The following is a 13680-nucleotide window of genomic DNA, read 5'->3' as shown; positions in this document are numbered from 1 at the left end:
GAAGAGCCGAGTGCCCACGCCTGCTCTGGGCCTGGGTCTGCCGGTTCTTGACGCTTCTGGGGGCCTCAAGTTAGAGGCAAGCCCAAATCAGCACGTCCCAAAGTCCCGTTCGTCACACAACACCCTTGGGACACTTTCATCCGGACTGTTATTTATTTCAGGCTTTTCTTTAAGACCCCTTGTATTTTGAAAGTTTTTTTAAAAGAAAACTGCAGCCTTGCCTCAGTGGGGACCAGGTCCCCATCTGCAATTAAAAGGAAAGTCAGCAGGAGCGCATCGGGGCACACTCTGGCAGTTAGGGGGCCAGCATGGAGAGGCTGGTGCCTGGGTGACCCCAGGCCTCACCAGCAAGAGCTGTTGCTCCTCACCTTCTATCAGACGCTGGGAAGGGAGTTAAGCAGGGACTGAGCGAACTGCTGCCTCCTCCAGACTCCACCTGAAATTGGCCTTTGCAGGTGGTCACTGTCCATCTTTCAGGATGGCCCAAGGTCCCCCAGCCCTGGGGCCGTGGGCATCCGGCTAATTGGGCATCTTCTGTTTTCTCTCTTTACGTTGGCCAAGCCAGGTCCTGGCACCATGACCTGCAGGGGCAGCTGCCACCTGGGATGGGCAGGAGGGGGAATGGTGGCCTTTCTGGAGCTGGTGTTGCCTTCCACGGAGTTCTGTCCCCAGTGAATAGACAGGGCGGCCGTTCCCTCCTGGGTACCTGCAGGCAGCTCCCTCTCGTGGGCCGACCCAGTGGCAGGCCCTTAGTTCCTCCAAGCTCACCGGCCGATTAGTCCCGGATTCTTCCTAGATTCACGAGATTCATGATTCCCCTTTTGCCAGATCAATTAGTGTCGAGGACTTTTGTCCTGTGGAGTCATTTTTCTGGGTTCAGGCACATTCTCCCAGCCACAGGCTTTGTCCCAATCTGGATGGAGCAATTGTGAAGTCTGTATTTCAGTCCAGAAGCTGCCCAAATCCTCACATGCCAGTATGATGACTTCTTTTTTTTTTTTAACAGTAATTCCAAGTACAGAGTAGTTAATTGTGTCATTTATTCTTTGCATCCATAATTGTGCATGATAGCAATTTAATTATCACCAGCCCCAGCCGAAGGCACTGCATGCCTGATTTCAAGCTGAATAGAGGTAGATAATATCCCAAGACTCTTTAAAGGTGGCAACGGCTGGTTACCAGGCAGCCAGGAGCCCAGCTATAAATAAACGTCTGCCGGCCATAACCAGCTGTACTTAGACCACGTGGAGCTCCATGAATTGGACTGAGTGGTTCTGAGCAGGGGAGATTTAATGGAACCGTTCTGAGGGAAGGCTTTGGAGACTCACAGGCATCGTTCTCCATTACAATGACATTTCCGGACTCACATTTAATAGTAAGATGAATAACTTGAGATTAAAGTGAGTGTCCAGGGGCTGGAGAGCTGAGGAGACAGAACTCAGAGCCTGGCGCCAGCAGGTGCTAATCTTGGACAAGCCTCCTGCTCTTGAAGCCTGGGTTTTCCTTGCTGCGGAGCGGTGGCTAGAAGGCAGGGCTGGCCTTTGAAGGCTACCCCTGTTCTGGGCTGCAGGTCCTGTCTGGGGACACCAGGCTCTAAACCTGCCTGATTGGCAAGGGCCTATCCAGAGGTTGCTATCTCAAGCAGCTGGGTCTTCACCCAGAACCTCCAACTGGAAGTTCATACACAGAAGGGCCCTCAGAACAGCCGTGGCTGAGTCAGGTGAGCCAGGCAGCCGCAAGTGAGGTCAGCAAGGAGGGCAGCCCCCATCTAGGACAGAGTATACAGCCCCCAGTGACACTGTGGCCTGGCCTAGGCCAGCCCACCTTGCACTGTTCCCTGCAGACCAGGAGACCTGGGCTCTGGGCATGGAGCAGCTCCCGTGGTCACAGGTGAAGGTTTCCTGCTTCATCAGAAGACAGACCTCTTAGCAAATGAGAACTCACCTGTGAGCATCTCCAAGCCCAAGGCAGCAGGGAAAATTGGACCCAACATCCGGACTGAGACCCTAATGAGGCTCGGGCACCCGCCCAGCTCTGGCTTCCCCAGCTGAGGAGGGCCAGCATGCCTTGAAATGCTGCTGCCGTACAAAGACCCCCATCCAGCAGTGAACTGTACCCAATATGCTGCAGTGATGGAGACCCCACCCAGCAGGTGAGCCGCCCCTAAAACACTGCTACAGCCGAGACCCCACCCAGCAGGTGAGCCACAAAATGTTGCAATGACAGAACCCCCACCCAGCAGGTGAGCCGCCCCAAAATACTACTTCAGTGAAGACCCCACCCAGCAGGTGAGTTACCCCAAAATACTACTGCGGTGGAGACCTCGGCTAATACGTGAGCTGCCCTGAAATGCTGCAGTGACGGAGACCTCACCCTGCAGGTGAGCTGCCTGAAATGCTGCTGCCACAGAAAGGCCCCACCCAGCAGACGCATTTTCAGGCTCCGCTGTCAGCTCTTTGCTTGTATTTGCACATTTAAACCTTAACAACCCTGTGAAGCCGGCATCACAGATCCGTGTTCTTCCTCAACATCTTTGGGGGCAGAAGTATTTGGGCAAGTATTTCAGATGACCAGAAGCACACGTGGTTTGTACACGCTGCACATCATGCAATGCCCACATGGGTCTGGGGCAGAACCCCATAACTAAATCACCCTGTTCTTCAGAGGAACATGTGAATATTCACTGTAAAAGAGGAAAATAAGGATTTTTTAACTAGCCTTGACAATTTAGGTTTGGCCCCCAAATAAGTTCAGGTTGAGTCAGGTTTTGCCAGTGAACGAGTTTTGTGTGGCATTCAGATTTGCAAGTCAGAGGTCACAGGGTCCAGATTATGACCATCTCTACGCTCTAGGTGAGAAACCACACGCTGGAGGGGTTAATCCGTTTGCCCAGTGCCGCTCTGGCTAGTGGCTGGCAGAGCCAGGATTTGCATCCAGATCCCCTGGGCCAGATCCTGCTGTCCTGCCTGGGTGCTGGGGCTTTGTCTGCCCATCTTCCCTGCAGGCCCTGCTGGACATTTGCAGAATGACTGTGAGCAACCCATCTGTCCTTGGATGGGCCCCCACCCAAGAAGACTGAACTAGCATAAACGTGGCCAGCAAGGTCTAGTAGGCATGCAAGCGAGATCAGCTCAGGCAGCCCCCTGGTAGGAGTAGGCCGTGCCAGAGCCCTGGGGTAGGGATTCTCTGGCAAGGGTTCCATCCAAGGCACTGCAATGTCAGGCAGCCGAGGCACCACTGCCCTGGGACAGTCGGACCCAAGTGGGTGGCACTGACCTGAGGCCAGCCTGCCCAGATGGACAGAGGACTCCTGAGGTGGGCAAAGCTGCCCAAGGTCCCAGGAGGCCCTGTGCTTTCCCTGAGGCTGCTCTAGGAGCTCCTGGGCACAGAACCATTGCAGTGCTGCAGCGTTGGTGTTGGAAAGCCAATCGGTCCCTGAGGGATGTGTGGTGATCTGCAGTGCCTGCCACGGGCCTGGTGGATTTTGGAATCCACAGAGCCCTCCCTCTCTCTGCTCAGATCCTGCCTGTGCACACGAGGGGGCTGTTGTGGAAACCCACGCAGAAAGCACTGTTAACATTTCACACGCTTGCTCACATGCGCCACCTCATCCTATCCTTGCATCGATCCCAAGCAGCGAGACCCCACTGGACGGATGGGGAAAATGAGCCGGAGAGAAACTCACACAGACAGTGCCATGCGAGGCTCCAAAGGCGAGTGCTACACCTTCCGAAAGCCCTGGCTACCTGTGCAATGCTTTTGCATTTCTCTCCCTGCTGAGACGAACCCCACTTGGAAGGCGAGCTGCCCAAAGGGGAAGGTCTTCTCAGCCTGCCTTTCCACATGCCCTGGCTGTGTGCATGGCCCTCTCCTTTCCACATGCCCTGGCTGTGTGCATGGCCCCCAAGTGCTCATTCCTCCTCAGGATCGGGCACTGCGTGTGTGTCCTGTCCTCGTGGGGCTGTCAGCAGATCTCATTGAGGCTGAGCTCATCCCCTACCACTCAGAAAGGGGGCCTGAAATGCAGGAGGTTCTCAGTAAAATCTGCAGAATGCACAAACAAGTTGCTCGAATGTTTCCTTAACAGCCATGCTTACTCTAAGGGGCAGAAGGGACATTCTGGCTGTGGCTGTCTGCAGGACTGCTCCTCAGCACAGTTCGAAGCCCCCAGACCTCTGCAGGGACAGGAGAAAGGCAGAGCTTTCACGGAGAGGGGGTCAAGGCAGGGGAAGGTGTTCGGGTTCCTCCCAGGCAGTATGGAGGGAAGAGGACGCCCAGTGTGTCCAGCTGATCTCTTTTAGGAGGTGAGCTGATCACGTGGTAGGGAGAAAGCTGCAAGTTCTGTATTCCCATGAGTGGGTGAGTGTCCAGCAAACAACTCAGGGCCCAGCAGAGTCAGCCAGAAACAGCCTCTGAAGAGCTCTGGAGAACCTACCTGGCTGGCCTGATAGGAAACACCTAAGTCCTATGGCAGCAACTGGACCGACTTCCAGGATTCTGGGACCCTTTTGGCACCAGGATTACTTCTGAGACACACGTGAAGCTAATAGCTGGGACTGCCAGCCTCATGACACAGTGCAAAGGCCTGCCTTCAGGCTCACGGCCTCCGCATCCGCCCTCGGCCGGGCGCACCCAGGCCCACTCCCTGAAGCCCCCAGGAGCAGCTGCTCCCAGCAAAGGGCCTCAGCCCCACCCTCACTGCCTCTCAAGCACTGGTGACAAATGGGACCTTCACAAATAATTGCCTACAAGCTGAGAACATGGCACCAAACCTCCATGCTCAGAAACTGCAGTGACACATTCTCCTGAAATTAGCAACTCGATGAACTTTTTCTGTCCAATTCAGCAGATCCCAAAGTACCTGGAGATGTTGCCTTCAAATTCCCCCACCCAGGAGTCCCAGGCCTCCATCCTGAGGCCTGCACACTCCTCCTCAGTATGAAACTGCACAGTGCCTTCCTGAGCTCTGATGGAAGTCGCTTCAAAACCACAAGAAACAGGCTCTGGGCTGTCTCTCCACCCAGCCAGGGTCGTGTGCAGAAAAGCAGGGGAGCCCCGCGTACAGGCTCTTGGTGGAGGAGTCACTGCCACCAAGGAAGCCCCTCTGTTCCTCTATCCAGGAGGGAAGGATGCTGTCATCCGTTTGGCACCCCCTGAGTCTCCCTGCTCATCGTGCAACAGATCAGGAGCACATCCAGTGTGACAGCACAGGAGACTCGAGGCCTCTGACCCTCCTGGCTGCCCGTGCAGATCACCGCAGAAAGTAATGCTGCAGTAATGAGCAACCTCTCTAATGCAGAGCCCGCCCCGGCACCCCGACGCCAGCCCCGGCCAGCAAACACACAGCCCTCGAGTGCACTCAAGGACACCTACCCACACTGGTGATCCTCTGGGAGCTGAGGTCGTGCAGCAGGGCCTCGATGGCTGGGTTGTGTCTGGAGTACAGTTCGTACCGGTTGATGCCAATGTGGAATTTGAGCCAGTTGGGATAGGAGTCCACGGCCGCCTCCCCGGTGGACAGGAATTCTGCACCTTCAGCACCTGTGTGCGGCCTGCAGGGCACAGTGAGGATGAACGAACGTCAGCACAAAAAGAAGAGGCCTGTGAGCCGGATGACGGGGGAGTGGCCCCCGATGCCGAGGTTTTTAACTCTGGGTTCAAGTAAGTGCAGATTTATCGAAGGTGCCTCTGCTTAAAGAAAGCCCTGGCCAGGCGCGGTGGCTCACACCTGTAATCCCAGCACTTTGGGAGGCCGAGGCGGGTGGATCACGAGGTCAAGAGATCGAGACCATCCTGGTCAACGTGGTGAAACCCCATCTCTACTAAAAATACAAAAAATTAGCTGGGCATGGTGGCGTGTGCCTGTAATCCCAGCTAGTCAGGAGGCTGAGGCAGGAGAATTGTCTGAACCCCAGGAGGCGGAGGTTGCGGTGAGCCGAGATTGCACCATTGCACTCCAGCCTGGGTAACAAGAGCGAAACTCCGTCTCAAAAAAGAAAGAAAGAAAGAAAGCCCTGCAATGCCTGCACTTTTTTCTGTGGCTGCTCTTCTGCCAACTAATAACACAGCAAAAGGCCTGTAATTCTTATTCACCCTCTAGAGACGCCACAGACAGCTATAACTACAGCAAGACTAATCCCAGGGCATCAGTGCTGCCCTGCCATCTCTGCCACGTCTGTCCCGGGGTCACCGAAATGGCCCAACAATGATGTCAGCTGGGGGTGCGAGGGGTTGACGGCCCTTCCCAGAGTAGTTGACCATGGACTGCATGAAAATCACGGACACGCCCAGTCTGTCCCGATCCTTCCCGGCTCTCTGCTTTTGTTCCAACAACCAGGGGCAGAATGATGCAAGAGGCTAAATTTGATTTTAATGAGAGCAGCCTTGGTGGGGAGAGAGAAAAGAGGCAGCGTTCTCTCTAGCCCAGGCTCCCATGGAGGACCCGCTGCCCACATGGCCTGTCCTCTCATCTCGTCTCTGGGGTCAAGGGAGCATTCTGGAGGAAGGACCGACTCTGTCTGCCTGCAGGGAAACTGAGAACTTGTCTTAGCTCGAATTCAACTAAAGTGGAGGTGGTTTCTGCCCTAGCTCTGTCCTGCATTGGACACGGGGCGGGCTAGGGTCCATCTCCCCGGCCACTCGCTGCTCTGGGTGGCCATCTCTCACAGCCCAGAGCCACAGCCTAGGCTGCTCCTCTGGTTCTCAAGTTTCCAAGCATTTCAGGCAAAACTCAGAGGCTTCCAAACAGCCGGTGTGTTTAGACAGAGGACACCAGGCTTGGTCACATTTCAGGGGAGAAGGGACCTTCAGCGAGATCCTTTGGATGCCTGGTCTCCCCTCTGCGGCTTAGGTAACCTTCTGCAGGTAGTTACTGATTCTGGCCTTGCTGTGGTTAATCTTCCACTGCCTTGGGTTGCAGCATCTGCTTGTTTTGATCTGTGTGGTGGAGGGAAGGGCCCGGGGGTGGGGAAAGGGCTTAGCCAGGAGTGTTTAAAGAGACGTTCCTGGCCCGGCTTCTCACACTTTACAGAGCTATCAACCCTTTGCAGCGGCCTTTACCGGGTGGACCCCTTTGTTGCACCTTATGGCTGCCAGCAAGCCCCTCTGATAATTCTGCTCCAGCCACTGGTTTTAAAAGACTCAATAGGCACATCCAGGCCTTTTCCCGGGTGTCCACCCAGGACACCCTTGCCAAGTGTCTGCAAGATTAACAACAGCCTGGCCCCCTCCCAGGGAAAGGCGGCTCTCCTTCCCTTGACAACTCATTCATTCATTGTCTGACCCCATTTCCCAAGCTCGTGGCCAGGGCTGGCCAGGACTCGGCTCTATAGGGAGCAGGATCTGTCTTCCTCACCAGCAGCCACAGGGCACAGCTCCCAGCCACCAGGCAGCCCCTCCTGGGGAGGAGGTCATCCTGGAGACAAAGGAAGTGCCCTGAGCTAGAGGCTGCTGCGTCCTGCACCACGTTCCCTGCCTGGCCTCTTCCATGGGGTGGGGGACGGCCCTCTGGCGGCCCCTGAACCTCTCCACACCGTGCCTGGGCTCACCGCTCCCTTGGGGTGGGCACCTGCCCGCCCCCACTCACCAGTCCGGGTTCTCCACCGCCTTGGGGCTGAGCCTGGTGTCGCTGTTCACGTTAAACAGGACGTCGTCCTCCGTGAGCTGCGGGACTGACACCTGGTACAGAGGGTGCTCGAACAGCCTGGCCAAGAGGGGGCCGTCCCCACCGTGGCCAGGGGGCGGCTCGGAGCGACGCGGACCGGGGTCGCGGAGCAGCGGCCGGTGCGCGGGGTCGCGGGGTCTCAGCGCGCCCGGGTCCCGCCCACGCAAGGCGCGCTCTGCCGGCTCGGCCGCAGGCGGCAGCTTCTCCAGCGAGTGAGAGGAGAGGTTGGAGGAGGGGTCGGAGCTGAAGTCCTGCAGGATGCGCAGCGTGTGCTTGTTGGGCCAGCCCGCGGCGGAGGCGGCAGAGGCGGAGGCGGGGGGCTCCCCGGGGCGGCTCCGAGTCTGGGCCCAGCCGGGCGCGGCCACCTCCCCGGCGGGCTGCGCGCACGAGCAGCCGGGCTCCCCCGAGGGCCGCGCGCCCCGCCGCTCCAGCCTGGGCAGCAGGTCCAGCGCGATGTGCAGCGCGCAGGCCACCAGGAACACCATTAGGATGAGCACGCGGAACCGGCGCACCAGGATCATCTTCGCGGCCGCGCACACGGACTGGCGGTCCCGGGCCTAGAGCGCGTTCCGCCCGCGCCCCTCTAGCTGCAGCTGGGCACGAGCGCGGCGCCGCCTCGCGGGTCAAGGTCCATCCGCGCCGGGTGGCTACCAGCTCCGGGACTGTCACCGGGCCTGGACGACGTGCGGGGCGCCCGCCGCTGAGGCGCCGGCTCCCCGAGCCATCCCAGGGCCGTCCCCGCTCGGCCTCTCCGGAGCGGCCGCGCCCTCAGCCGGGGAGCCCGGGGCCCCTGTTCCGCGGATCCGGGCGCGCGGGGGGCGGCGGGGGCCGCGGCGGCGGGAGGCTCGGTGCTCGCAGCGGCCGGCGCGGGGCTCATCGGGCGCGCGGGTCCATCCGGGTCCACAGCGCGGTCCTCTGCGGGCTCCGTGGGCCGGCCGGCCGGCCGGGCGGGGAAGGGGCGGCTCCTCCGGGCAGGGCTTTGCTCTCGCGCGGGGCCCGGAACACCGGGGCTGGAGGGCGGAGGGCGGAGGAGGTGGGCGCGGGGGGTGGCCGGTGGTCCCGGGCAGGTGCAGCGGCTGCCCCGAGCGCAACTCCCGCACGGCCGAAGCTCTAGCGCCCCACGCCCCGGGCGGACAGATATCCGAGCGCCGCGGAGCCGCCCCCCGCGTCAGCGCCCACAGATTGGCGGAGCCGCGGCCCCACGAGTCACGGCTGGGCCCGGGCCGGCGGCGCTCCCCTCCTTCCTCCTCCCTCGGCCGCGCCCCGCGACGTCTCTGCAGCTCCTGGCCCGCTATGGAGAGGGCGCCTTCTTCCCGCGCTTCGCAGAGAACAGCGGCGGAGACCTGGGGGCGGGCGGCGGGGCGCGCCCGGGTCTGGGTATGCAAGCAGCTGCGGCCGAGAGGGGCGCTCCGGCCTGGGACCCCTTTCCCCGCCCCGGGACCCCCTTCCCCGCCCCGGGACCCCCTTCCCCGCCCCGGGACTGCTTTCCCCGCCAGGGGCCGCCGCCACCGCCAGCTGCAGCCTCTCGGCCCCTCCCTAGAGGAGCCCAGGCCAAGTCCCTCCCAGGAGCCGCTGGGCGTCTGCGCCGCCGGATGAGCTCCCCGCCGGGCAGCAACCCCGCGCCCCACCCCCGTCTCGGCCAGGAGGAGGCGGAGGCGGCCGCACTGGGCCTAGATCCAGGGGCGCCCCGGGCGGCGGAGCCCCCACGCACCCACCCGCGGACGCGCACGACTTAACCCTCCCGGCGCGCTGGGGGCGATGAGAGGGTTTGGTGTTCTGAGGGCGCCTCCCTACTCCTAGGGACGGGGTGCTTGAGTGTAGTCGCGCGCACGCGCGAGTGTGTGTGTGTGGGGGGGGTTGTGTGTGCATGTGTGTGTGCACGCGAGTGCGTCCCATCCGTCACCCACACCCAGGGGAGCGGTGCCTGTACAACGCGGCTTCTGTGGCCAGAAGCTTCTGGGCTTCCCTTCCCCAGTAGGGAATCTGAGTTAATGGGATGTCAGCCTAAGATCCTAGTCAGGGAGGTAAGTGTGTGCGAGGAGGCCACACCCCCTGTCCCCCAAACTGACCGCTGCCCCAGTGCCCAGATTCCCGGGCAGGCCAGCAGCCTCTCCAGAAGCCCAGGTGGGCGGGCTGGGAGCAGGGCCTGGGCCCTTCCTCTTTCTTTCACTCACTGTCTGTTACCTGGGCCCTCATGGGCCTCTCTGAGCTCAGTTTCCTCTTATGTGAATTATGGACGTTGAACCCAGTGTTCCTGAGGACTCGCTCATCTCCGTGCCTGGCCCAATGCCTGGCACCCACTAGATACTTATAAGTGGAGGAGTTGTTCCCGCCAACTAGTCAGTGGAATCCGTGGCTCTTGGGCCATCTGCCGCGAGTGAAGGGCTCAGTGCGGCCCACCAGGAGCTGGACTGGAGGCTGTGTTGGGTGGGGCAGAGACCAGAGTGAAGGTTGGTGTGACCTGGAAGTGGGCCACTGCCGGGGAGACAGAGTCACCCCTGTGAGTGGACCTCATCCTTCCTTCCGCTCACATGGACAGCACATCTGTGTGTAGACAGGGTCACAAAGAGAGGCCAAGGAGGGTGAGGAGGAAGGTCCGGGGTGCGGGGAGAGCCCCAGGGGAGGGGACAGCAGGGACAGATGCCTGCGGCAGGAAGGAGCTGTGTCTTGGCCTGTGTTCTCCCAGCCCAGCAAGTGTGTCCCTTGGATTTGGGGTTCTGTAGGCTCCTGGCCTCCCCTCCCCCCTGCGTCTCTCCCGTGGTCTGCAGGACCTCCACGCAGAGCTGTGGCCAGTGTCTCAGGGCAGACATGGAGGTGACCAGATGCCATGGAACACAATCACCCGGTGTGGGGGCGTCATGGAGGCTCCCTGGGAACTTACTTTCACTCAGCTCCTGCCCCCCAAGTCCCCCAGAGTGGGTTCTTTGAGAGCCCGGCTGCTCTTTGAACCCCACTCCTCTCCCCTCCCACCTCACCCCTGGAGTGGTTCTCTGGGAGTGTGGCTGCTCTCTGGACCCCTGTGCCCCCCTGGACAGTTCCCTCGCACTGGCTCCTGCTTCATCTCCTCTGTCGCCCCCTTAGAACAGTGGCCTCTACCTCTCCAGATCATCAGGAAGCACCCCTCTCTGCTGTGCCTATGTCTTCCTAACAGCACCCGCTGTGGTCTGAAGACACTTGCTTCTGCTTCTGTTTATTGTTTATCTCCCCAAAATACAAACACTCCAGTAAGACAGGAGCCTTGTTCACAGTTCCACCTGGGGTGGGCACAGAGCAGGCTCTCAGTGGAGGGATCACAAGCCCTAGTCCAAGTGGGGACCAGGCGTCCACAGGCTGCGGCGGTGTGTGACAAAAGTCAGAAGACAGGGCCCCACTCAGGAGTGAGGAGAGAGTGGCCAGCCTCGGCCAGCCCCTTCTGCCTGGTGCCTTTACTGCGCTCTGAGGAGGAATTTGGTGGTTCCATCAGCCCACTCATGGACACCACAAAAACAATGAGGAAACAGACACACACAGATACACACACATGATGTGCACATGGACACAGATACATAGATACAGATAACAGATACATGCAGAAACACGTGGACACATGATAGACACATATATAGACACACACATAGATACAGAAACAGACACGTGGACACACCACGCACGATATGCACATAGACACACACAGATACACACATTGATACATACAGAAACATACACATACACGTGGACACACATGGACACAGATGATACATAGATATATAGACACGGATACATAGACACAGATGACATGCTTAGACATAGATACACATGCATGAACATGGACACACATGACACATGGACAGACATGGACAGACATATAGACAGACATATACATACACAGATATATAGACAGATACATGTAGACACATGGACATACAATACACACATGGACACACAAATATACACATAGACATCTATAGACACACAAAGACACACAGATATAAATAGATGCATACATAGACACAGATAGATCAATACACATGGACACACACAGACACACACCAATACACATATAGATAGACACAGGCATGCAGACACAGATATATACATATGTACACACAGACACATATACACACAGAATCACATATATACACACAGATACACAGACACATACATAGACACAGATACACACATAGATATACACAGACACACAGAATCACGTATATACACACAGATACACAAAGACACATACATAGACACAGATATACACACAGACACATGTATACACACAAAGATACACACATAGATATATACAGACACATGTATACACACAGACATAGATATACACACAGATACACAGACACCGATAGACACACAGATTTACACACAGACACACATAGACACATATACACACACACAAATATACACACAGACACATAAATACACATTGACACAGATACACGGATATACGCACAGACATGGACAGATATGCACAGATATGTATGTAACATGGACAGTTACATACACATTCAGATACACACATAGTCACACATAGACACACACGCAGCCACACACAGGTCCTGAGTCTCCCTGAGCCCTCCCTTGTGCAGAGGCTGAGGTCCCGCTGGGCCAGGATGGCTGTCGTGCCGGCAGGGAGACAAATGGAGAGGAAACACGGCCCCATCAGAGACCAGGGTGTGGCTCTGAGGGCTTCCTTCTTTCAAAGGGGCTGGAGCGCCAGTTAGCCAAGGTGAACATCAGGTGGTGACAGGAATGACGAGACTAGACACGGCAGGGGCTGGCATCTGTTCTGGGTGTGAGGGGATTGCTGTCTTAGACTGTGTGGTCGGGGAAGGCCCCTGGGCATGACTTTGCACAGAAACTTGTACCTGTGGGCTGAGCTCCTGGAAATGCCAAGGCCTGGGGCGGAGGCATGTTGACCCCCTGTGGGGAGAGAAGGCCTGTGAGTGGGCATTGAGTGAGGAGCCAAGTGGCCTCTGTGAGGTCCACAGGTGGGGCCAGGCTGTGGGCTGTGTCCCGAGTGAGAGGGGCCGTGGGCGGGCTGGAGACAGAGAAATGGCAGTGGGTCTTAGGTCGGGGGAGGCTCCCCTAGGGAGCAGCTGGGTGGGTCTAAGGGGGGCTGAAGGCCAGGCAGGGAGGGAGCTGTGCAGTGAGGATGTAGAGAGGTCCAGCCGGAGCCCTGGGAAAGAAACCGCTATCTTGGATGTGCTGGGAATGAGGAAACTGCTTGTGGATTGCGAGGCCTCAGTATGCAAAGCCATGGGACAGATGGGCTCCCCAGGAATGAGGGGGGCCAGAAGACCAGAGGGCTGAGGACCAGGCCACACCCCTCCACCACCCTCTGAGATGCCAGGAGGGCACTAGTGCTCTTAATTGAAAGTTTTGGTGCAGCTGGAGGCCTGGAGGATTCCTGGGGGAAGCTCTGTGCCAGAGAGTGGAAAAGTAATTCTCTCTGCACCCTTCCTAGGCTTTAGTTGGGACAGACTCCTATATCGAAAGACAGATAACAAGAGAAAAACAAACAGAAGCTTAATAGCATGTATACCTGGTCGCGCGAGAGATACTCAGGGGACAGGGTACATCTCAAAGACATGGCTTGGAGCTCAGGCTTAAATACCATGTTCCGCAGAAACAAAGAAAATGGGTGTGGGGAGGGGCCCAGTAAATGACCCCAAACAACAGCGGTCAGGCCCTCTCCATGCATGAGCATCTCCAGCGAGAGGGAGGCATCCTGGTGAGTACAGATTCCTGCACGGCTGTGACTTTCTCTTAGGGAGGAGCAGCTTCCACTCTTGTTTTCAGAGTTTTTCCTGTAGCTGCAGTTTCTCAAAATAAGCAGCTCAAAATAATGCTTATGCCAGAGAGGCATATTTTGGGTGGCATATTCCGGTCTGCTCTACGTAGAATCGAATGGAAAATGGGGCAGAGGCCGGGAGGGGAGCAGGACGACTTTCCGTTCCCATCCCCGAGTGAGGAAACCTGCTCCTGAGCTCTGGACCTTGGGGTCTGGAAGGGGCTCTCTGAGGACA

The 13680-nt window shown here is 57.9% G+C and overlaps 1 protein-coding gene across 1 annotated transcript in view; it reads right to left on the bottom strand.

Annotated features, from left to right (window-relative positions):
- Positions 1-8435, bottom strand: part of FAM20C (FAM20C golgi associated secretory pathway kinase) — a 64717-nt gene extending 56282 nt beyond the window's left edge. The window contains exons 1-2 of the mRNA XM_010331651.3: positions 7586-8435; positions 5374-5552 (exon numbers count right to left, since the gene is read on the bottom strand). Of these exons, the coding sequence (XP_010329953.2) occupies positions 5374-5552; positions 7586-8184 (778 nt within the window). The 5' untranslated portion in view covers positions 8185-8435. The remainder of the gene's footprint in view (positions 1-5373; positions 5553-7585) is intronic.
- Positions 8436-13680: the final 5245 nt, after the last annotated feature.

This window comes from Saimiri boliviensis, chromosome 1 (genome assembly GCF_048565385.1).
Source record: "Saimiri boliviensis isolate mSaiBol1 chromosome 1, mSaiBol1.pri, whole genome shotgun sequence".
In the NCBI taxonomy this organism is placed as follows: Eukaryota; Metazoa; Chordata; class Mammalia; order Primates; family Cebidae; genus Saimiri; species Saimiri boliviensis.
Note: the sequence above shows the minus strand (reverse complement) of the source record. Positions and strands in the feature narration are given on the sequence as shown.